At 44.4% G+C, this 26581-nt stretch overlaps 1 protein-coding gene across 1 annotated transcript in view; it reads right to left on the reverse strand.

Annotated features, from left to right (window-relative positions):
- Nucleotides 1-26581, reverse strand: part of PIK3C2B (phosphatidylinositol-4-phosphate 3-kinase catalytic subunit type 2 beta) — a 343678-nt gene that overhangs the window by 275385 nt on the left and 41712 nt on the right. The window contains exon 6 of the mRNA XM_089669402.1: nt 2579-2725. Coding sequence (XP_089525528.1) covers nt 2579-2725 — 147 coding nt within the window. The remainder of the gene's footprint in view (nt 1-2578; nt 2726-26581) is intronic.

The raw sequence follows: 26581 nt of genomic DNA on the forward strand, positions 1-26581 counted from the left end.
GAGTCTCCGTGAGCCTGCTGTTATCCCTAGAGAGCTGTGTGAGGGCTGTGCTGAGGTCAGACCCCACAGCCAAGATCCCGCTGAGTCCCCGTGAGCCTGCTGTTGTCCCTAGAGAACTGTGTGAGGGCTCTGCTGAGGTCAGACCCCACAGCCAAGATCCCGCTGAGTCCCCGTGAGCCTGCTGCTGAGTGTCTGCAATCCGCTTACTGTGAGTGTCCCTAGAAGCCGCCTGCTGCTGAGTGTCTGCAAGTCGCTTGCCGTGAGTGTCCCTAGAAGCCGCCTGCTGCTGAGTGTCTGAAAGCCGCTTACCGTGAGTGTCCCTAGAAGCCGCATGTTGTGGAGCGCCCTGGACTGCCCCTATTGTATGCCCAGATTACCCTTGCCTGAACTGTCCTTATTGTGTGCTCGGATTACCCTTACCTGAACTGCCCCATTGCGTGCCCGGATCATAGCTACTTGGACTGCCCCCTAGTGCTTGGGCCATCGCTATCTGAAGCACCCTATCGTGGGCCAGATTACAATTATTTTGGGCTCCTCCCCTCTCTTCCCCTTTTTGGGTACCTGGACACTACCTTCCCTCCCTGATTGAGTGCCTTCCATAGTTCAATAAAGCTTTGTGTTTTTACCATCTTCTTTGTGTGTTCTGTCCCGCCTACGCTTCCGTCACACCCCCCAAGTGACCCCTTTTTGGAAAGTAGACACTCCAAGGAATTTGATAAAAGGCATGATGAGTATTTTGCAGATCTTGTCTGTTGCCACATGTTTTGGAAAATGAAGAAGAAAATGCAAATGTAATTTTTCTTTTCTTATTTTTCAAAACTTTGTGAGCTTTCTCAATACTGTATATTCTAGTATTAATTTACAAATTACAGACATTTTTCACAACATATCGATATCATTTTAGAAGCTGATTGGAATTTCGGAGGTCTAGTGTGGTACTTTTATGATGAATCGTTTTGCAAAAAAATGGCGGTTCATTCTAGTCTGCAATGGGGAAATAAGGATGTATGTTTGTGACTGAATTTATTTCTGCCGCAAAAGACTACAACAGCTAGACAAAATAATATAAATTCTGCTCATACTACTGGCTATAAAAAAGGAATTTGTTTTTCTTTTAATTATAGTCAGAGCAAGTGCCCAAATTCATGTAGATATCACCACTAATGATATCGCCATGTGCTGGGCCTCATCCGATTAGCAAAAGCTTTAAAAACGTATCCTCTACTGAACAGAGTAAGGACTTCTTTCTGAAAAGCCAACATGCCAGTGAAACTGGTAAACATGGTGCCAGGGTTTTAAAGATGGATTTCCTTTACCAGAGTTCAAAGGTTCTAATTGTACTTTGGTAAAGAATTTGTCATCCTTTTATGCATTGGCTGATATTGTCAAACAAAAATTTCACAAAGGATTAATGGAAGGAAAAATGTCTGGCCCATTTGACTCACCTCCCTTCCATAATTTTAGATTATCCCCTTTAGGGATTCTCCTCGAAAAAGATCCAGGATTTTATAGACTTGTTCATCACCTTTTATATCCTTATGGTAGTTCTGTGAATGATCAGATCTCAGATTTATGTTCAGTATCTTATACATCCTTTGAGGAAGCAACTGAGTTACTGCAGAGTTTGGGCCCTTCAGCTTTAATGCCCTTCAGCTTTAATGCCCTTCACCCCACCCAGGATTAATGCTTCTACATCATCCGGTCAAACAGGAACACAGCCAGGACACAAACTAACGCAGCTACCACATGCGCTCAACCATCAAGTGTCATACAGTGCAGGCAGTGCTTGCACCCAGACTGAGAACCCATGCTGCCTGTGTTGGTCCATATCAATGTGGTGTGTCCCTTGCAGACATGGCCTTCACCGAGCACAGAAGGAGAAAGGGAACCAAGCCACATCCTTCCGCACTGAGGAGGGGTCCTGGAGGGCAATCTAATAGAGAATCCTACTGGGAGCCAGTAAGGTAAAGTAGCGGGTGGAAGAAAAGGATAGCTAGAGAAACAGAGGCCTCCCTCTCCCAGTTTCCAAGTGATGCATATTCCCCAGCCAAAGGAAATACAAAAAACTGACTAGCTCAGGTGGTGAACTTCCTTTTAAAGTGTACTTGGTGATGCATTTCCTGTTCCTGCTGGAAGTGCCTATATCTCATGGGCTGTCCTGGAAGACGATTTGGGAAAATGTTTGTTTTATAGCTACTACAAATTGTGGAAACCTGCTCTTGATGGCTGCATCTTTGGACCACTACTATTATATTGTACCCTGTGGTAAACATTTGAAAATTCAAACAAAATGAAATTCAGTTATATAAAACAACTCAAAGTATCTATAGTTAATTGAGGATAGTATTGTGTGATTGACTGATTTAGAGGTAAAACTGGGAAGCAGTGTGAAAAAACAAATTTGACACTCGTAGCCCACTAATACCATGTGCTTAAGAATTATCAAGATGAAAAGAAGAACATTTATTTTGTAAATGCCAACCTTATTTTTAAATGTTGCAAAATTTGTATAGGTACAGAGTTGCACTATAGTACTACAATCAAAGATTTACTTTTTTCTTTCATTTATCATGTTTACCTTATGGGACTTGATTTGGACTCTGGAAGGACAAGGTGGAAGTTGGTTAAGAGCGCTGCTGATTTCCAGGGTTTCAACAGCTGCAAGTGCATTACATATCACTTTGACTGACTGCACCACCCTTTCTGCTCGAAGATGGAAATCTACCTGTGAAGTAGAACACAGACATTTTACATACAAGGGGGGAAATAGAACACAAAGAAATAGATATTCAGGTCACATACAAACATTACTGCCAGTAAAACTAAAATAAAAATGCTGTATATCAGATTCCTACAGCTAAAAAAGAAAATAAAAAAATATTGGAACAAAAAGGTATTTATACATATACATTCAGTAATGAAACAGTATTAAGGGCTGCCAAGTACATAAACTATATTGAAACTTGCTTTGTGCACAGGCAAGCTATAACTATATGACCAATCTTACCCCAGTTCTACTGCTATATTCAAGATTCAGAAACTGGAGACCGGTCCTCTGGCTGGGGCGTTCATCTTCTAAAGCATAAGTCCACTGAGCCGGTCACTCTTGCTAATAAAATCCTTTTAATTGGCTACATGTAAAAGGACACTACATCAAAAATGCAATGTGTTTCTGCTTTCCTCATATCATTCATGCCTTTTGTCAGAAGTCAGACACTCGGCCCGCTTCTGTCGAACCGGCCGCAGTACACATGAGCCAAATGTCAGACGGTTTTATTAAACTGTACGATGCCGCCTGACATTTGGCCCATGTGTACTAGGCTTAAGTTTTCAAACAAAAGGATGGTGCCGCTTCTAAAGTGCTTCAAAGCATGCCATATTTGGAGGAGTTTGTAAGAGCTGGAATGGCAAATACAATACTTGGAGCAGAGATCTTGGAATAATTTTAATTCTGTGAAATAAGTGGCCAATTGAATAGAATCCCTCTTGAGACCAGTATTGTAGAGAAATGTTCTGAATGAGTAGCTCCAAAGTGTGAATGGGTAAGAGCTTTAGGGCTTGACTGGATAGGCCATCAGCATTATCTTTGAGTTCCAGGTTTTAATTGCTGCGGTAGTAGTGCTGAGGTAGGATCTCTGAGGTAGGCATATCCATGTTGCTCCCAAGGTTTGTTTTAGGTCAGACACTAGGGCTGTGTGCTCTACTGGGAGCCAGGACGAGTGCCGAGGGGAGTTCCACCATCATTTAAGTTGGTCTAGAATCATTGCTTTATATTTTGTAATGTCAGGTACTCCAATGCAAGCATGTTTTGTTGAAAGGTAGAGTGATGAGAATTTTTACATCCCCACATAAAGGAGGTTTGAATTGCTTGGAGTTTCCTTAGCTTAGCTGGGAGGATAGGTAGTGGTAAAGAGCTGAAGATGTAGAGGAGGTGTGGAAGCAGAAATATTTGCTGAGACAAATGTGGACTGCTCATGATGCTGGAACCAAACAGAGATCTGTACACAGCTGTATCAACTTTGTAAGTAGGGTAGCATAATTTAGAAGGAAGAGCTTAGTGGTAGGTACAAGTTAAACCCCTAGGTATTTAATAGTAGACCTAGGTGTCCTGAAGAAGGGAACTGGACATGGAATTTTATATTTAGTTAGTGATTCAAAACCAACAGCCGACATATGTGAATTGGAATAGTTTATTTTATAAAATGAGTTCACCAAAATAATCTAGTAATTCGCACATTTGCATGGGGGGGGGGGGGGTAAGGACTGAAGGAGATTGGTCGGGAAAAGCAATTTTACTTAATTGCTCCTTGCAGGCTCTATTCAAGCTGTAAGACCGGCACCTGAAGCCTCTTCTGCCCTATGCACTGGCAGTTGCAGCATCTTTGACGTTTGAACGCCAGCTGCCAAGCGAACTAAGATCAGGTAAGAAAGTATTTTTTCCAGTACTCTGGACCTCAACGGGAATTTGAACATTGCAATGCAGGGACAGCTCACTGCAAGTGAGAAATTTTGCTTTCTACAGAGATCAGCTTTAATAATTTAAAGCACAGATCCAGCTGTTGATTTAATATAGTAATACATTGCAAGATATTAGACAGGAATGATCGCTATTGGAACTTACATAGGTACATATAACTTGAGATGAGATCAACTGATGATGGCATATAATTGAAAAAAGGCTCCAGAATGTATGGGGACAAAATTTGCATTCCAGAGGTTGGATGGTTAAAAGACTCCTCGTGTGAAGATAGATGTATTTAAATTCAAGAAGCACACATATGTTAAAGCAACAGAAAACAACTGTGCCTAAAACAAATGGCTAATACATTTTATGTTAGCAAATGGTTTACAACAGAGAATCATCAGCAGATGTATCACAATTCTCTGCAAGTCAATATATTCACTCTCAACAGCTTAAAGTGGTTGTAAACCTCTGACTTGAAATATGAACAATGCATATCCACAGAGATGCAACTAGAACCTTCAGGGTCCTGATGCAAGAAACCATGAAGGGCACCCCACTTAACATCGGTCTCAGGGCCCTTTCCTCTGGTCCTGGGACCCCTACCACTGATCCTGAGGCCCTTTATACCCATCATGGAGTCTTTTATTACAGTCCCGCAGCAGGACCCTTTCAGATGTTCCTGCTGTCTTGGGGCCCCCCACAGTGGCCGAAAGCCAGGGCCCGGTCACAAGTACGAACTGTGTAACCCTGGTAATTCCCCCATTGCATACACACACATGCAAACAGATAAACAAACATGTGCAAACACACACAGATATGAAAACACATACATACACACATACATACTGTATGTATACAGCCTTTCAAAAAAAAAGAAAAAGAAAAAAAAAATCAGCACACAGCTTGGTACTGCACTGTAAGAAAAGGCAGAGAGCACTGCACTCGGGAAGATACCTCTCCGTCTCTTTGCTTTCACTTTGCTGAGTGTATTCACTGGCTGACCAAGCTCCCAGTGCCGATGTACAGTTTGATTGAGGATGGGGAGTTCGGTCTGACAGCGATTCTATAACAGCTACACAAACCCCCTGGAGCAGGGAGGGGTCGCTTTCGAGTCTCCTGTAGTTACACCAGTGTATATCCATCTATAGTGTGTAATTGTCTCAATCCAGAGCACCAAGTGTCATTTCTGTCTGCTGCCTCACTCCTCTGCTATCTGTACGAGTCACTTTTGACAAGTTTTCCTGACACTAAGAGAAAAAAAGGTGACAGGGTAGGGACCTCCAGCTCACAGCCTGTGACTGATAGCTGCAGCTCTGTTCCTGTATGCTTTGTGAAGGAGGGGTGTGTCCCTTCCATTCAATCAGGGATCAGAGCTCCCTTCACTGAGCTCTGTAGAGTTCAACTTCAGCTCCTCGCCCCTTGCTTTTAACAGCTGGGAGATCCTGTATACAATCTGCACTTTCAACGGTTGTAGAAAAGAGAGGGCTGCAGATAAACAGGTTGTAGAAAAGAGAGGGCTGCAGATAAACAGGTACAGGCTGCAGATAAACTGGAAATGTAGGAGGATTTGTTTAATCTTTGCGTAGCACCTGAGGCCGGTCACTTCACTGGGTATATGTAAGGGTTGACAATACGGCAGCAGGCAAAAGTTTAGCCAAAACCGATGTGTCATGCATTCCAGCCAGCTACATTAAGAAAAAAAAACTGCAACATAGGTAGACAGACGTACCCCAAGTTTCAGCAATCTGACTGGGAGTCAGTTATATATATTGTAACAGAGTGTGTCACACAGAGTCAGGAAAAGTCCTGTTTAAGATTTACGCATCTTCCAGGCTTCTTTCATACATCTTTTAGGACTTCTGATCCGCTGGCCCACTCCAAGTGTTGCACTTCTCCCTTGCAGGTAATTTAGGCTTATCTGGACAGAAAATCAGTGCTCTGCAGCCTGAAGAGTAAGCAAGTCATGTCTGTTAGGCTGGCCATAAACAAGTGATTCTCTTTCGTCCAATCTGCTGGTTGTGTGTGGATGGGGCAGAAATGTGGATGGGGGAATCCCTCCCGCTGAGCTGCTGTATTTTGACATTGGGGAGATTCCCCCTCACTATCTGAATACACTCATTAGCACCGCTGCCTTCTCTCATCAACAGCAAATTTTCCAACAGGCTAGTGTACACAAGTCAGTTGCTAGATCTGATGTATGTATCCATGTATGGCTGGCTTTAGAGTTAAAAGTTGAAGAAAACTACTAAACTCGGTTAGTGGAGGCTGAGAAGCGGTAGGCTTGGACAGCTTCAATAGGCAGGATTACCTTTTGTGTAGTTAGTGCTGGGACATGGCTAGGATTTTGTTTGTGAACCATTTTTGGAGCACTGTACAGCTCCTGTATATAGCTTGTAAATAGCACCAATAAACACACCACTCTGTCACTATACTACTGGACTGGAATCTGTGCCTGAAAAGGTTGCTCATTCCAGGGAGCATTATACCAGCTATTTATCCCCACCTCACATTTGGTGGGGGGCTGCAGGCAGTTTTAGGGAAAAAAACTGCTATTTAAAGGGCCAGTACCCAACGTGACTGAAAATGTCAGAGATCATAAAACAATTGGTGTTGTCTAACACTATACAGAAGGCGGCTTATACCCAGTATCAAGACATGATCAGTGCAGTGGAGGAACAAACACAGGTGCTACTCAAACAGAACCAACAGCCGATCAATGCTGTACACGAACAAATGCAGGTGCTATTTGAAAAATTAACAAGTGCTGCGGAAATGGACAGAAAGGCAGTGATAAAGGTGATAGAGACGTTTGCACAGAGGTCTGCTAAAGCTGAAATTGTTCTTGACATCTCCTCAGTCTCCCATTTTGGTCGCTTTCTGTCCAAGATAACCTCTGATGATGACCCAAAGGCCTCTTTAGTAATATCTGAAAAAACCCCTGAAAGGCAAGCCTGGCCTAAAACACAGTGGGAAGGATTGGTGGCCAAGTGGAGAAATCGCCACAATCAGATGTTTGGCCTCATCACCTGTCCAGAAATGGCTGCAACAGCAGTCCCAGTCTGAGGCACAGATAGTGGAGTGTGTGGTCATGGATTGCTACCTAAGGTCCTTACCCATAAATTATTTAAAGAGAGCCACACGAGGCAGACAGTGTCACAGCAGGACATGAAATTGATAATTGATGGAATTTTATGATATGACATGGACTCAGTGTTTGACTGGACAAAAGGTGCTTACCATAAATATTCTAGTTCAGCAGTCACTAAATGGTCAATCGCGGTCCGTGAACGGCCCCAGCAGCGCTGCCGCCCGGACCACCAACCCGCAATGACAGATCCGCCACTGAGCAGAGCTGTCATCATGGCAACATGACATCACATGTGGGCCCCGCCCCTTTCAGTTCACTGTCTCCCGCTCCCTGCCTGTACACAAGTGTACAGCAATGATCCAGGTACAGCTCCTGTCTGCCCTCAAGGTTATTTTATGTTAAGGGGCACTCTAATGAGCACAACAATGTATCCAACAGAGTGCCCCTTAAATATAACTGTGCTCAGAGTGCCCCTTAATATAAATGTGCCGATCAGAGTGCCCCTTAACATAAAATGTGCCCATCAGCATGCCCCGTATTTTATGTAAAGGGAAACTCTGACGGGCACATTTTATGTAGGGGCACTCGGATGGACCCATTTTATGTTAAGGGGGCACAAATCGGCACATACTGTGGAAAGGGGCACTCTGATGGGCACAAGTAATGGAAATGGACATTCTGATAGGGAATATGATGTAAAGGGGCACTCTGATGGAGAAATATGATAGAAAAGGGTACTTTGAGTGTAAGGGGGCACTCTGATGGGAATACCTGATGTAAGGTGGCAATGTGATGGGGAAACCTGATGTAAAGGGGCACTCTGATGGGCACAACTGATGTGATGCGAATACATGATGTAAAGTTGCACTCTGATGGCGACACCTAATGTAAGGGGGCACACCCTATTTGGACCTCGGCCAGAAGAAAGTTTTAGTGACTGGACCTCCTTGAATTTTAATTCAATACCCCTGTTCTAGTTGATCCTGGAACCCCAGCCTCAAATCACAACTGGCTGAGGACACTCAAAGGTGAGGGAGGAGGTGACAGCCGAGATGGAACGAATATAGAAAGATAGAAAATCTTCAGCAACTGCAGTAGCTTGTAAGCAAGGACCAAGGATCTATCAGCTCTACATTTGAATCACTAGGAATGGCAAGCAACATTTAATCAGGAGGACTACAAGCTCCAGCATGACTTCCTATGCCACCAAAAGCGTGAAAGACTCTTATTTTACCATAAGAGTCCATTAAAGTTGGTGAGTGAGGGGGCACACAGGTGGGGAGCACAGAGCACTTATCTTCTGGAAGTGAAAGGGATTTTTGTTCACTTGATTTCGCATTTGGATTATTTAACCGCTTGAGCCCCAGCCACTGCATGAAAACGTTTGCAGTGCGGCAGGGCCACGTTTTAAAACATAGTTTTGCAAAACAGGTAGGGGGCGCGCGCAAGGCGCGTCCCGCCCTACCTGTCCCGTGGGTCTCAGCCGTCGGGTCATGGCCGGTCATTACCGGCCGGTTCCCTGCGATTAGCGGTAATCGCTGACAGAGAGCAGGGCTGCATTGTTTACACAATGTGGCTCTGTGGCTTACGTATGTATTTGCAAATGTGTGCTAACTAAACCCCTGTTATAAACGCATACTGTTAGACAGGTTAATTCGGTTGTTAGCAAGCTGGCTGGCAAGTTGTCCAAGAACATTGTTCTCTCCCCCTTTTTTTCACTATGTGATGCCTGTTTATGTGTCCTTGCTTCATAAGCCAGTTATAGACTTGGGCGGGTGGCCACTTTTATGCCTGCATTGTTTACACACAGCCCTGCTCTCTGTCAGTTGCCTGTCAGCTCCTGACAAGCTGAAGAGGGAGAGAAGAGTTTCTCTCTCCCGATCAGCCTGTCCCCGTCCAGCACACCCCCCCCGTCCCCTAGTAAGACACTCCCCTCACACAGTTAACCCTGTAAGTGAAAAAAATGTTAACCCCTTCCTCCCCAGTGCCATTAGTACAGTGTCAGTGGGTTTTTTTTCACTGATCACTGTATTGGTGTCACTGGGGATGTCAGTGACCCCAAGTCAGTTCTCCCCCAGTGTCAAAATGTCCGCCGCAGTCCCGCCATAAGTCACTGATCGCCACCATAAGTCGCTGATTGCCATTATTAGTATAAAAAAAATTTAAAATCCCAATATCTTTCCCGCAATTTGTAAACGCTATAACTTTCATGTAAACCAATTAATTTACACGTATTGGGATTTTTTTTAGCAAAGACATGTCGCAGAATGCATTTTGGATGAAATTTGTGACAAAATTAGATTTTTAATTTTTTTTACTGGACATGTTTTATAGCAAAAATTCCAAAATATTGTTTTTTTTCTCAAAATTGTCAGCCTTTTTTTTTATAGCGCAAAAAATTAAAAACGCACAGGCGATCAAATACCACCGAAAGAAAGCTCAATTTGTGGGAAAAAAAGGATGTAAATTTAATTTGGGTGCAGTGTTGCATGACCGCGCAATTGTCAGTTAAAGTAACACAGCGCCGTAACACAAACCTCTTCTGTAACCGCTTCCTGACCACCCTACAGCAGAAATACTGCTACAGGGCGGCATGGGTACGCAAAATCACATATATATACACACACGTGATTCGCGCTCCCGTGGATTTCACACCCCTCCCAGATAGCGTCAGATTGCCCGTCAGTACACCAGTCATCACATTTAACCCCTTGATTGCCAGGAGCACGCTCATGTACAATAAACCTCCATTGCTAGTATAGTGTCTGAACGGGTCAATATCTTTGATCAGGTCAGCACTATACCAGCATTCACATTAGTATAGAGTCCCCAAAAATGCAGCGTTAGCGGGATCAGCCCCGGCACCTGCTAACACCTGTGTTTAGCCCCTACGCTTACCCCCCCCCCTTCTCCCCCAGCAAGTGCAGTGTCAGTAGGTCACTGTCACTTGATACTTTGCACACAATACCGCAGTGTTTGCAGAATCAGGCCTGATCTCTGTTAGCACTTGCCGATAAATTTTGATGACTCTCATATGCAGCAGAGTGCCAGTACTAGTACCTTTTGGTGAACTGGCAGGTACCAGCGGTCTAGTACATCCTGGTCTTTCAGATACCTCCTTGATTTTTGGAGCTGTTTTTCACGGAATATCTGCATGCATTGATTGTGGATCAAAGCTGTTTATATGCACAACAATTTATCGCCACCAACCCAAATTAAAGCCTTGCCAGACCATTCGCATGGAAACTCATTACGGTTTTCAAATTTACATTTTTTTGGGGCCTAACCCTCAACATGGGCATTACTAAAAGAAATTAATTGCAGTTGTATTGGTCCACAGACCCGATTCATCATATGCCGTGTTCTCTGCTGCCATGGCCAGGCATAAATATGAGAGTATAATGTGTTTCATGCATTTCAGGGACAATACACTCTGTCATCCTCGGGGTAACCCTGAATTTGACCGGCTCCACAAAATTCAGCCCCTCGCAAATCACCTTAACCTAAAATTTGCAGATGTCTATACTCCCCAGCAAAACATCTGCATTGAGGAGTCCCTTATTAATTTTTCTGGCCGCCTTGCATTCAAACAATTTCTCCCCAGCAAGCGTGCCAGATATGGGGTCAAGATGTAGAAAACCTGTGAGAGGACAACAGGCTATACTTATAAGTTTTGGATTTACAAGGGAAAAGATAGTCACGTGGAGCCTGCCCGGATGCCTAGACTACATGGGGAGCAGTGGCAAGATAGTTTGGGACTTGGTGTCATCCTTTTTCCATATGGGGTACCACTTATACAGTTGTGACCAAAATTATTCAACCCCCAATGCTGTAAAGGGGTTTAGGGACTATAGTGTACATTTGGAATTGTATTCAGAATCAAATCCTACAAGGACGTTGTAACTACCCAAATGCAACTAAAATGACATCAATTGTTTATGTAATACAGTAGTAAATGGTTCTTATGTGGTTTCTTCATTGCCACAATTATTCAACCCCTTAAAGACTACCACTCTGAAGAACAGAGGTTCATACAGGTGCTTTCCATCAGGTATTGAAAACACCTGTGGATGTCACCGAGCAGCAATCAAGCATAATAAGCACCAATTAGGCAGCTTTAAAATGACTGTGATACTCAGCTCCTTCTAGACATTTACTGGTGTGGTTACAAACATGGTGAAGGCAAGAGAATGGTCCAGGAAGACAAGAGAAGAGGTGATTTCTCTTCACAGGAAGGGCAATGGCTATAAGAAGATTGCAAAGATGTTAAACATACCAAGAGACACCTTAGGAAGCATCATTCGCAAATTCAAGGCAAAGGGCACTGTTGAAACGCTACCTGGTCGTGGCAGAAAGAAGATGCTGACTTCGACTGCTGTGCGCTACCTGAAGCGTAGAGTGGAGAGAAGTCCCCGTGTGACTGCTGAGGAACTGAGAAAAGATTTGTCAGATGTGGGTACAGAAGTTTCAGCCCAGACAATAAGACGCACACTGCGTAATGAAGGCCTCCGTGCCAGAACTCCCAGGCGTACCCCCTTGCTGTCTCCAAAGAATAAGAAGAGTCGACTGCAGTATGCCAAAAGCCATGTGGACAAACCACAAAAGTTGTGGGATAGTGTTCTGTGGACTGATGAAACAAAATTAGAACTGTTTGGGCCCATGGATCAACGCTATGTTTGGAGGAGGAAGAACAAGGCCTATGATGAAAAGAACACCTTGCCTACTGTGAAGCATGGTGGAGGGTCAATCATGCTTTGGGGCTGTTTTGCTTCTGCAGGTACAGGGAAGCTTCAGCGTGTGCAAGGTACCATGAATTCTCTTCAGTACCAGGAGATATTGGATGGAAACGTGATGCAGTCCGTCACACACCTGAGGCTTGGGAGACGTTGGACCTTTCAACAGGACAATGATCCCAAGCATACCTCCAAGTCCACTAGAGCATGGTTGCAGAGGAAAGGCTGGAACATTTTGGAGTGGCCATCGCAGTCACCAGACTTAAATCCGATTGAGAACCTCTGGTGGGACTTAAAGAAAGCAGTTGCAGTGCGCAAGCCTAAGAATGTGACTGAACTGGAGGCCTTTGCCCATGAAGAATGGGCGAAGATACCCGTAGATCGCTGCAAGACACTTGTGTCAAGCTATGCTTCACGTTTAAAAGCTGTTATAACTGTAAAAGGATGCTGTACTAAGTACTAAGATTGAATGTCACTTGGGGGTTGAATAAAACTGATAATGCTGTGAGCACAGAAAAGACATTTGTGGTTATTTCATTATAACTGTTATGTTATATTTGTCTGACCTACAAGTGCCTCTTTAATGTAAATGTAAGCAAGATGACTGAATGATCAAAAGCAATGTCAAACTGGCCAAAACACTCAATTTCAGTGGGGGTTGAATAATTTTGGTCACAACTGTACGTGGACAATTTTTATTCAAGCGTACCACTATTTAGATATTTATTCAATCTTGGAACTGGCACTTGTGGCAAAGTGTGACCTAATGTGTGCCCACCATTAGAAGTGGGTGGATGCAGGGCGGTATATTCTAATTGTGGGCATACCATACACTTTTTCTGGCAGAGATTTCTTCCCATTTTTTCATTCATTCCACAGGCTGCATACAAAAAGAAAAAGAAGAACATATCATATATAACAAGGACCAGCGATGTACTGGTACATTACTGGATTTGAATGGTTATACCAGGATGATGCCTACAGCTGCAGGCATCATCCTGGTATCGTTTTTTTTCAGCCGGTGATCAGCTTTCATGTAAAAGCAATCCTAGTGGCTAATTAGCTGCAAGATTGCTTTTACAAGCAGTGGGAGATTATGTCCCCCCCTCCCTCGCTGCCTTCCACGGCCTTCTCGGGCAGTCCCATGCCATCATGGGAACCTGAGAATGCAGCCGGTGTTTCTGCCAGCTGACCATAGAGCTGATTGGAGACCAGAATGGTGCCAATCATCTCTATAGTCTAAGAATTCGGAAGCTACAAGCATTTCATCACTTCAGTTTCGCAGGATATAAACAGCGCCATTTGTAAATTGGGAAAGCATCTGATCACACCGATTTTGGTTTGATTAGATAATGTAAGGGCAGAGGAGATATCAAGAGTCTGATAGACCCCAGATTTCTCAAAAAAGAATATGATAATGCCCACTGAAGTTATAGGGGTTATTTGCATTCCCTGTTATAGCATTAAAAGTGATTAAAAAAAAAATTTAAAAAAATGAAAAAGGTACAATGTAAAACTAATAAAAAAAAAAATTGCCCTCCCATGCGCGCACACCTGTGTGCACAAGCCTTGACCCTATGCCGTTATGTAAACAGCGGTTGCACCATGCATGTGAGGTATTGCCGTGAACGTAAGATCAAGGGCAGTAATTCTAACACTAGACCTCCTCTGTAAATCTAAAATGGTAGCTTTTAAAGCGCTGCCTATGGATATTAAAAATGTTTGCAGTTTGTCGCCATTGCACAGGGCATGCGCAGTTTTAAAGCATGTCATGTTTGCCATCTATTTACTTGGCATACCATTATCTTTTGTATTTTACCAAACAATTGGCCAATATATTGTGTTTTTGTGCATAAAAGTAAAAAAAGTGTATTTTTTTTGAAAAAATTAATTTTTTTACCACAAGTTTTTGGAAAATGACAAAAATATATATATATTTTTTTACACAAAATTGTCACTTAAATGATTTACTGCTCACACATGCCATGGTTATATGTGGAATTACTCCCCAAAATACATTTTGCTACTTCTCCCGAGTATGGGGGTACTACATGTGAAAGACTTTTTGGCAGTCTAGGAAAGTACAGGACCCCAAAATCCAATAAGCACCTTCACGCTTTTAACCTCCCTAGCGGTATGATTATTTCCGATTTTTGGTGCTGAAAGCGGTACCATTTTTTTGCATGGAAATATGTAGTTTTTTATTGTAGGCTGTAATATTTAGGAATAACTCACTGAAATCTGCCCGAACAAGAGTCTAATAAACATCCCGGGTATGATAAAATTTGAAACACAAAATCATAAATTATAATTTATTAAATAATCATAAAAAATAATAATATAATATTGCATTTAATTCAATAATATAATCAAACCAAAAACACTGAAATTTGAAATATAGCGCCAAGTTCGCACATTGCTGAGCAAAGTCGCAAAATTGTTTTGTGTCTGATGACGAATTATTCCACGAATCATTATCACTCAATTCTGCAAGTGGTTCTGATTTACTATCGCTGTTCTCTAGCTGGTCTAAAACCGCTTTTGACCTAAAGGGACACTTTTTGGACGCCATGGACTTTTCTAAGTTTCCAGGCAGAAAGAACATTCAAAATGCAGACAGGGCACAGGACAGAGCACTAGGGACAAAATGTATGTAAAATGCGTTGAAACAGCAATGTTTTACTATGTAAAATCGTTTTGAAAAAAATGTTTTTTATTAAATTTTCAAATTTCCCGCCGCCCGTACGTCCCGACGTCACAGGGACCGGAACACAGGAGCCGGATGCCGGCATCAGCCGGAGGCCGGCATCAGCCGGAGGAGATTGCCGGGGACGCTGCAGGGGACACATCGCGGAAGCGAAGGACAAGGTAAGTGCTGCAGGGACTCCCTATGCAGCGCCGCATGGTAAGCCCGAGTGTAGCTCGGGGTTACCGCTTTTGGTACAGACATTTTACCCTGAGCTACACTCGGGAATACCGTTAGGGAGGTTAAAGGGCTTTTTTTCTTCATTACACTTCCAGACTACCTATCACAGTTTTGGAGGCCCTGAAATGCCAGGATAGCACCTAACCCCCCCAAATTACCTTTTTGGAAAGTAGACGCCCCAAGGAATTTGATAAAAAGCACGGTAAGTATTTTGCAGATCTCATTTGTTGCCACAAGTTTTTGGAAAATGAAGAAAAAAAACAAACATATTTTTTCTAATTTTTTTATATTTCAAAACCTTGTGAGAAAAAATGAGATCTGCAAAATACTCACCATGCCTCTTTTTAAATTGCTTGGGTGTCTACTTTCTAGAAAGGGGTCATTTGGGGGGGGGGGGTTGGGGCTATCCTGGCATGTCAGGGCCTTTGAAACTGTGATAGGTAGTGAGGAAGTGTAATGAGGAAGTTACGCACCTTCAGGCTTTCAAAGTGGTCATTGGATTTCAGGCTCCTGTATGTGGCTAGGCTCCCAAAAAGTCTCACACATGTGGTATCCCCATACTCCGTAGAAGTAGCAGAATGTATTTTGGGGTGTAATTCCACATATACCCATGGCTTGTGCGAGAAATAAATCATTTAAATGCCAACTTTGTGTAAAAAAAAAAGTTTTTGTCATTTTCCAGAAACTTGTGGAAAAAAAATAAATCTTCCATGGACTCAATATGCCTCTCACCAGATAGCTTAGGGTGTCTACTTTCCGAAAAGGGGTCATTTGAGGGTGTTTGTACTATCCTGGTATTTTAGCACCTCAAGAAATGTGATGGGCAGTCAGAAAGTAAAAGCTATGTAAATTCCATTTTCATAGTTTGTAGACACTATAACTTTCACAAAAAGCAATCAATATACACTTATTGGGATTTTTTTTAACCAAAAACATGTAGCAGAATACATTTTGGCCTAAATTTATGACGAAATTTTAGTTTTTTTAGATATTTTTTATGACCAAAATGAGAAAATATTGTTTTTTTCAAAAAAAATTTCTTTTTCTTCAAAATTTTTCTGGTTATAGCGCCAAAAATAAAAAGTGCACAGGTGATCAAATACCACCAAAAGAATGCTCTATTTGTGTTAAAAAAAGGACAAATTTCATTTATGTACCATATTGCATGACCGCGCAATTGTCCGTTAAACTAGCGCAGCGCTGTATAGCAAAAAAATTACGTAAATTGCAGTATCTATACCTCGGGTGGGCAAACTTTTTGACTTGAGGGCCGCAATGGGTTCATATATTGGACCCGGGGGCCGGACCAAGAGTAGATGAATGATGTGTATGTGTCATCCATAGTAAGTATAGTAATATTCCCCCATAGTAAGCATAGTAATTCATCCCCCATATAGTAATTCATCCCCCATAGTAATTCATCCCCCATATAGTAATTCATCCCCCATATAGTAATTCATCCCCCATATAGTAATTCATCCCCCATATAGTAATGCGGACACAGTGCAGGAGATGACCCAGAGACTGCGGACACAGTGCAGGAGATGACCCAGAGACTGCGGACACAGTGCAGGAGATGACCCAGAGACTGCGGACACAGTGCAGGAGATGACCCAGAGACTGCGGACACAGTGCAGGAGATGACCCAGAGACTGCGGGCACAGTGCAGGAGATGACCCAGAGACTGCGGGCACAGTGCAGGAGATGACCAGAGACTGCGGGCACAGTGCAGGAGATGACCAGAGACTGCGGACACAGTGCAGGAGATGACCAGAGACTGCGGACACAGTGCAGGAGATGACCAGAGACTGCGGACACAGTGCAGGAGATGACCAGAGACTGCGGACACAGTGCAGGAGATGACCAGAGACTGCGGACACAGTGCAGGGGATGACCAGAGACTGCGGACACAGTGCAGGGGATGACCAGAGACTGCGGACACAGTGCAGGGGATGACCAGAGACTGCGGACACAGTGCAGGGGATGACCAGAGACTGCGGACACAGTGCAGGGGATGACCAGAGACTGCGGACACAGTGCAGGGGATGACCAGAGACTGCGGACACAGTGCAGGGGATGACCAGAGACTGCGGACACAGTGCAGGGGATGACCAGAGACTGCGGACACAGTGCAGGGGATGACCAGAGACTGCGGACACAGTGCAGGGGATGACCAGAGACTGCGGACAGTGCAGGGAATGACCAGAGACTGCGGACAGTGCAGGGAATGACCAGAGATCCAGACTAGAGTGCGGGTCTGCCCCGCACGAAAACTAAAAAAAGGAAATGCTCTCCTTCCTTGGTATGGTTAACTATTGTTGCCAATGGATATGACTGCTCCCCATTATGACAACATACTCAGGCAGCACACTAAAACTGAGACTGCAGACCTCATTAAGAATCCACCAATGCCTACGAAACCTTGAAGTCCTCACTAGTTTCCTCTCCTGCTACAATGTTGATTTTCATGTGTATGCTTGTGACAATTGTAAAACCATGGCAGCTGTGGTCACTAAGGATCATGGAGGACACATGAGGCCAGTACTTAAAAGTACTGAACAGCTGGTATTCCCTAAACCACACAGAAGAATGATACTGGAACTTGCCCATGGACACATGCCAGGAGGTAATTTGTGTGTTAAAAAACACTGAAAGTGTTATGCAGGTTCTACTGGCCTGGGGTACAAAAAGCCATTGAAAATTATTGTAAATCCTATCCGTTACATCAAATGTCTGCACCTCTGTCCCACTGCATTTACCAATTACTGGCGTGCCCTAGAGAACTGCCATAGACCTGTGGGTCCAGTGCCCAAGTTACATAGTTAGTCTAGTTCAAAAAAGACACATAAATACATTCAGTTCAATCTACAAAGAAACAGAGAAAAACACACACACACTCCTATACCTACAGTTGATCCAGAGGAAGGCAAAAAACCCCAAATAAAGCATGATCCAAAATTCTCCAGCAGGGAAAAAAGTTCCCTCCTGATCCCCCAAGAGGCTATCAGATATTCTCTGGATCAACTTTACCTATAAATATTAGTATCAAGTTATATTTTTGGCATTTAGTAAAGAATCCAAAACAAACTACTGGAGAGTGCGCATGCGCGGCCGGCGGGACAGACATGTCCCGACGAGGCTCCGGCTCCCCGTCGGGTGACAGCGCCGTGAAGCAGCGTGACTCGGCCCACAATACAGCTCAGGGGGATCAGATCCCCAAGGCAACTAACCCAGGGTCTGATCCGCCCTGACCAATGGCGGATTTGCCACAGCTGGTCGGAGAAATCCGACATGGGACTCTGTCCCCATACTGAGCCGCACACAGGCCCGCCCACTAACGCCTGCACTTTCCTGAAGCTGAGGAGAGGGAACGAGAGAGCAGGGGGGCTGAGATCTGCATAACAGCCCCCCCTTCTTGCAAACAGCAAAATGGTTAAAGGGGCACCCCGGCACCAGGTCCCCCCTCCAACCAAAACAATTAAGGAGGCCCTGGCGAAGGCCTCCGCAAAGATGTCCGCCGCCCCAGCTCGTGGAAGCAAGCAAGCTGCAGGGGCATATGCAGCCCTACAAAATCCGCAGCCCAGCCATCCCTGCACATCTGAGGGTGAGTCTGACACTGAAACGGATATCTCTGCACATGCCCTGACGCCTGACCTTACACCCCCTGACCTACTGTCACGCTTCGAAAAAATGCTACACAAAACCTCGGACCGCATCACTGCCACGCTATCTAGGGAAATCCGTGAACTAGGACAATGCACTGCGGACCTAGAACAGAGGGTAGATGGTCTTGATGCCTCGCTTCAGACACATACGGATGACCTTGATCTCCTGCGTAGCAAAAACGCAACATTAATGACACGACTGGAGGACTTTGAAAACCGGCGCTCAAACCTGCGTAACCGTGGCCTTCCGGAAACGATCGTTGATGTCCAATCAACGGTAACAGCTCTGTTCCAAGAGCTTGCCCCAGCTATCCCAATCGAAAGATTAGAATTGAATAGAGTATACAGGGGATTAGCACCGTGACGCACCGACGGTCCACCACGTGACATTATTGCCAAGCTCCACTTTTTCCGCACCAAAGAGCAACTCCTACAAGCTGCCCGTAACGCAGAATCTTTACAGTTCCAGGGTCATACCTACAAATTATTCCAAGACCTATGTCCCTCAACTATCTCCCCTTTCGCAGTGCGATTCCGATACCAGTCCCGAGATTACACCTGCAAGACTCCAGAAGACCTGCTAGACACCTTGCGGATCTTACAACTACATCCCCCAGCGACGCCTTCAGAAAGCGCCAAGCGGAGGTCCACATCCTGCTCGCCGCGGAAGTCCTTCCCCGCGCGTGCTACTGAAGGCCCACTCAACCTCCACAAACGTGGACGTTTTTCATCTCCGGGTCTATCTTCACAAGATACCATGGACTGAACTATGTCCCAAGTTTATCCTTTTTACCACTTTTTTTTTGGTCACACACACGAAGCGGTGTACTCTTTTGACTGTCACTGCGGTTAACACCGTTGATATCCTTTCTCCCTCTACCTGTTAAATTTTGGGGATTGTTCTACACCCCCCCCCCTGGCTCCATTTTAGTTTAGTTTATATTTGGGAGCCTAGGCTTTGACGGCATGCGATGCCACACCCTTTCCCCCATGATGTCTCACTAGTACTGCTAATGCCGTCTAGGTCTGAGATACCATGATTTTCTTGAATGTGTTTTCTTTATACACCTGTTTTTTCTACCGGGACCCCGCCACCATTTATCAATCAAGTTGCTGTCATCCTCACGGACCGTGTACCTGGGCACTCCAACCTAGCCACTGTGTTATTAGTTATTTGATAACACTTGGGCTACTATTGTTCCCTAGCCCACCCTGATTTAGGGTATCCTTGGGAACCCACCTTTTAGGCCTTAAATGGCCCCTTACACCCCTTCTTTCCTGTTACCTCTCTCATACCGTACCCCTCCTCCCTCCCTCCAACATGACCCCATGACTCTGCACAACACACTCCACTACGTTCTCATCCCCCACAGTAACCGTCAGGCTCTACCCCGGGAGGTAGTGACATGCTATCCTAACCACTATGCACTTTCCCCATGGGCTCGTTAAATATCCTTACCCTGAATGTACAGGGCCTCAATATTCCACAGAAACGTAATAAGGCTTTCCGAACCTTTGCTACACTTAAAGCTCAAGTGGTCTGTCTACAGGAAACACACTTCACTCCCAACTCCACTCCTAAGTTTTTTGACCCTCGATATCCTCAGGTCTATACAGCCTCTGCCACCACCAAACACGGGGGGCTACTGATTGCCTTTCATCACACGACACCTTTCACGCTATGCACTGAGATCAAAGACCTGGAGGGTCGTTACCTCCTGTTAGTAGGGCAACTCCTGGACGTAGATGTCACCATTGTTACATACTATGCCCCAAACCAAGACCCTTTACCATTCCTTTCCCACATACTCTCGGTTATAGACCACCATAAGCGCGGAACTTTAATTGTTAGCGGAGACTCTAACAGTGTAATATATCCCTTTCTCGATAAATCTCCTCAACCATCCCCAGTCCCTGCCTCTAAACAAACTTTCCAAGCCATACTACACCGTTATTCTTTGATAGATACATGGCGGGAACTCAACCCGGCCAAACGCCAATACACCTTTTATTCTCATCCCCACCAGTCATTCTCCAGGATAGATCATATTTTCATTACCACCGCCTCTACCCCCCGCCTCCTGACTTCTAAAATAATTCCAATCCCCTGGTCTGACCATTGCGCCGTATTCACGGCTATGACCTCGTTAGCCCCATCCCCTGCTGAACCCTCTTGGATTATTACCAATAACCTGCTTGCAAACCCAGCTCACTGTCTAGAAATCGAAGCAGCCCTTAAAGACTATTTTTCTCTTAACCAATCGCCTGATATTTCTCCTCTCCTGTTATGGGAAGCGCATAAACCTAGATATCCGGAAAGCATTCGATACAGTCTCATGGCCATACCTCAGCTATATATTGCATCGTTGGGGTTTTGGCCCGCACTTTTTAACCTGGATTTTCTTAGGTATCTGGGGCACAGGTCAGCTCAGTTCCCGATCTCCAGAGGCACGAGACAGGGCTGCCCTCTGTCCCCTTTGCTCTTTGCCCTGGCTATAGAGCCTCTGGCCCTCTTAATCAGAGCTAATCCGAATATCAGGGGACTCGAGATAGGAGGCACGCATCATAAGTTATGTCTCTTTGCGGATGACGTCTTGCTCTCACATCTCCATTGACTTCCTCTCCTTCCCTACTCCGGCTCCTCGAGGCGTTTGGCTCGCTCTCTGATTTGATAATAAACCCCAATAAATCAACAGCACTCAACATCTCTCTCCCCCCTTTAGAGTTGACGCATCTAAAGCAGATTTTACCATTCCCTTGGTCACAGTGTCATATCCCTTTTTTGGGAATTAAGCTGACCCCTAAGTTATCAGACCTTTACGCAGCTAACTATCTTCCGATGCTAAACCATCTTTCTGCCCTTTTGACCAAATGGTCTTCCCTACCCCTCGCATGGCTAGGCAGAATAGCAGTTATCAAGATGTCAATCCTCCCAAAAATTCTATATCTATTCAGAGTCCTCCCAGTCCCAGTCCCCCCTCACTACCTCCGCACACTGCAGCGTCGCATTTTTTCCTATGTATGGGGCAATACTCGTCCTCGTATACCTCGCTCCACCCTATACCGTCCTAAGCTCAATGGTGGTCTAGGCTTACCCGACACCAGCAAATACTATCAAGCAGCGCATTTAGCCCAATTACCTAAATATCATGCAGCCTTTGAAATCCCTCAATGGGTTGCACTTGAATCGATAGAATGTGACCCCTTATCTACAGCTAACTTACTCTGGTTGAGGCCAATAGACCGCCGTTCTATAACCAACCCAATCACTTCTCACTTTTTATCCTTATGGGATAAACTGAAAACCCGTTATCTCCTCCAATCACTACATTATCCCCTGCTCTCGTTTCTACGAAAACCCAGCTTTTCCCCCGGCCTGGCAGACACCCATTTTGTTCAAAGCCTGGTCCTATGCTAATTTGCTCCGCACGCATCATTTCCTACAGAGTAATAAGTTTAAATCCTTTGCCTCGCTTCGGGAAACGCATAGCCTCCCAGCTTCCGAGATATTTTGATACTTGCAACTACAACACTTTTACGCCCCCTACACTACAACAACCAATCGGCCAGATGCCATGTCTCTCTTCGAACGAGCATGCTACAAAGACCCTCATAGACATGGGCTTATCTCTTGCTTATATTCACTCTTCACTACTTCGATTACCACGTCCCCCCCTCGGTATACTCCTAAGTAGTAAGTGGTTTTAGGTAAGAAACTCGACCCATCTGATTGGGATCACATTTGGGCCAACACAAAATCATCTTCGCAGAACATTGTAGCTTTGGAAACAAATTATAAAGTTTTAACCCGCTGGTACTTGGTCCCTAATTTACCCCTAATTACTTGCCCAACTGTTTTAGAGGCTGTACGGACTCAAGAACACACTTCCTATGTGGTGGGAATGCCCAGTGGTCCGAGTCTTTTGGGATGAAATTTTCACCATGATATCTAGCACTATCACTCTACGACTTTATCACTCTGGTCTTCCCTGTATCCTGTACCTGCGAACCTGTGATTTGTAAGTTGCTGACCCGGATTGTGCTCTGACCTTGTTATATTCTTCTGCCCAGACCCTTGCTTTGCCTGACCTCTCTCTTGAATGCCCCCTATTGGATCTGACCTGCTGTTGCTGACCTGGCGTGTGACCCGACTATTCTCTGCCCGCTGCCTTGTACCGTACCGTCCTCTGTTACCGACTTGGCTTGTCTGACTTCGCACCTGCTCAGCCATCCATCCCTCCCAGTGGGGTCTTCAGACCTCCTCATATCAGGCTCTTCCCCGTGGGAGCCCTCGGCGTATACCACTACCACTGACGGGTTTACCCAGTAGCCACGACCTAGCCGGGTGTGACCACCCGGCTAGTGGTACCGCCGGGTGGTCCCTTACATAATTATAGCGAATTTAAAAAAAAGGCACCATAGGCCACATAGAGAGGGAGCTCCATGAGACCTGCAGCTTCATAAGTGCACCAGCTTCAAAACCACTCCCCTGACATGAGCAACACGGTGAAGTACCCCGCTGGGAATCGATCCCGCCACTCGACCGCTGTACCTGTAGCATACAGGAGATGTTCAAACCGACTCCACACGTGAGCCGCGGGACACCAGCCACCATGAGGAGGAATACAGTGAGGACTCACACTCTGCTTCAGAGGACATGGTGAGAGACATAGATGCCCCGAATCATCCCCTTACACTGGCTGACATGACGGTTATTGCAGCTGACATTAAGGGAGCTTTCTCATCTGCCATTACAGAACTGAGGGCTGATCTCTTAGCCCTCTCAGACAAGATAGTGGCAGTGGAACAGGCTGACAATAAAAGGGATAAAGCCATCATGAGATTAGAATCTGCAGCAGATTCTCACTCTGCACATCTTATCACCATTAACAGACAGCTAGAAAATCTGAATAATCGGGGGAGACGAAAAATTATTAGAGTACGGGGTATCACTGAATCAGTTGATACAGATCAAATCAAATCAGCCCTGCATTTAGTGTTTAATAGCTTGCTTGACCAACCCTCAGATACTCCTATTGATTTTGTTCATGCTCACAGAACATTAAAGTCTAAACCATCTGAAGTGAACATTACAAGCCTCTTATAACGGGAAAGTGTACCTGCTTAAGATGCCGGAGGATGTACACGCATTCTGTAAGAGTCTTTATTTACCATCTATAGACTTACCAGAATGGTGTACTGAATTCCATCTCCCTGCCATGACACACAGCGGTTATACTTGTGTTACTATAACGGCAATTGGTTATGATTGTTGTAGTATTTTATTATAGGCATTTGATGTCAGATGGCTGCCAATGTTATCAGCTCAGCTCCTACAATGCATGGAGAAAAACCGGTCATGCAACCCACGGATGTGTTGTGGTAATTGATATGATATAGACAGGTAGTACTTCACCCAGAAGCATTCATTTTTTGTGTTTACAGATAGCTGTTTACTTTCAGCTCATGCCATAACGGATTTGAGATCTTGGTTGTAGGTAATATTGCATGGTTTATTATAATTGGGTATATGAAGTACATTTAACATATGCTGCAGGTTCTCCTCTTGTTCCCATGCAGTGTTCTGCAGTTTACTTCTCTTTTTGCTCCCAACATCTCTTGGTTCTGGTAAGGACCAGGTGAACACCTCCCACGACTCCCCACTAGTGGTTCACAAACAATACTTACCATCCTTTCATTTTAGTGGCCACACTTTTTTCACCTCAATTCAGGTATTATAATTTTCTTCTATAGCCCACTCGCCCTTTGGTGAATCCAAGGGGTCTACTTATTCTCTATTTCTCCTCTTCCTTATCCTATTTCACCCTCCTCTTTTTTTTTTTTCCTCTCGCTTTCTCTCATTCCCTTTATATTTTGACTATACTGTAAGGATAACTTCCTCGTGATTATTTTGTGCACTATGGCTTATTCAGCCTTAGGATCTCAGCCCACTTTAATATCACACAATCTCAAAGATTAAAATAATCCGTAGAAACGTACGCAAATTTTGAGAGAACTACAAAAAACTGGACCTTTGACTTTTTACAGGAAATACATTTTAGGACAAATTATGTACCGAACCGAACTTCGTCCTATTTTTCCACGGCATACCATTCTAGCAAAGACCAAGGGAGTATCCATCTTAGTTAGTAGGCTGGCAGGATTTGAGGCCACTCACCAATTAGTAGACCCTGAGGATCGTTATTTGTTCCTCAAGGGCACTCTTAGGGATTTTCCACTCACATTCTAGAATGCATATTTCCCCAACACTAACCACATAGCCTTTTGTAAAAAAATTACAGACAAACTCAAAGCGGTTGCTTCTGGCGGTTTACTCTTGGGGGAGATTTTAATATCCCCTTGAATCCTTTACAAGATACCTCCACTAGTAAATCCAGTGTGAAATATCAAATACTAAAACGCAGAAAATTGCTGATGCACTCTCTAGCCCTTCTTGAATGATGGCGTTTAGTTAATCCAACTGGCAGAGACTTTATCTTTTTTTTTTGCTGCCCCATAATAAATATTATTATAAATAAATAGAATAGATTTCATCTTTGTCTCTCAAAGGGATTTATCCCTACTACTAGAAGCCCATATTAGGATACATACTATCTCAGATCACACACCCAATTCAATTGTCCAACTACCCGAGACACAGACTAAACAAGGTTCCTTGAATCCCACACTGCTCACTGACCCTGTCACCTTACAAAAAGTTACAGAAGAATTGCATTCGTATTTTTCTCTTAATGCAACTTAAGAACGGTCACCACTTACTGTATAGGAAGCTCACAAATGTGTACTTAGAGGAAAACAAAGTCTATGAACTAATTACTAAAATTGCTAGACCTGAAATGGCACATAAACCTTAGCCACACATCTAGCAGTAGAATTACTGAATACTCGGGCAGAACTCAGACAACTGTTAGATTTGAAGGCCAAACGTACGCTTTTTTGTAAGACGAGAATATACTATGAACATGGGGATAAAGCGTGGAAACTACAAGCCAAAGCTTTGAAAGAATCCACTATGGCTTCTAATGTTTTGGTGATTAAAACACAGACAGGAAATCTGGCCCATTTCACGAATCAGATTGCCTCAGAATTCCAGTCCTACTATAGTAAACTGTATAACCTTCCACCCGCACATAGGCCCCCTACTCTTCATTGAGAAAGGGCTCAGATTGTTGAGGATTGCATTACACGCAGTGGGATGCCCAGATTGCTGGGTGAGGCCAAATTATTTGAAGAGCCTTTCACAGATGAGGAGGTTAACGCGGTCATTAAAATTCTAAAACAGGGTAAAAGTCCAGGCCCAGACGGAATCACCACTCTTCATTGCAAGGCTTTTCTTTCACTTATTCGGTCCCCTCTTCTTAAGGCGTTGAATTCTGTAAAGGACCCGCACTCCTCCCTTGATCATTTTCTGGCAGCACATATCTGTCATGCCAAAACCAGAGAAGGATCCTACCGACTGTACCAATTGTCAGACGATTTCATTGCTAAATGTGGACTTGAAAATCCTGGAAAAAATGCAAGCAAACCGGCTGCAGTCTTATCTGAGTTCACTCATTGGTCCGGAACAGGTCAGGTTCATGCCGGGTAGGGAGGCCAAAGAAAATGTTATCAAGGTATTAAATTTGATTCATGGCGCTCATGCGAACGGGATTGAAGGCCTTCTCCTGTCCACTGATGCGGAGA

This window comes from Staurois parvus, unplaced genomic scaffold, assembly GCF_062004578.1.
Source record: "Staurois parvus isolate SC_StPar_1 unplaced genomic scaffold, SC_StPar_1.0 ptg000074l, whole genome shotgun sequence".
Taxonomy (NCBI): Eukaryota; Metazoa; Chordata; class Amphibia; order Anura; family Ranidae; genus Staurois; species Staurois parvus.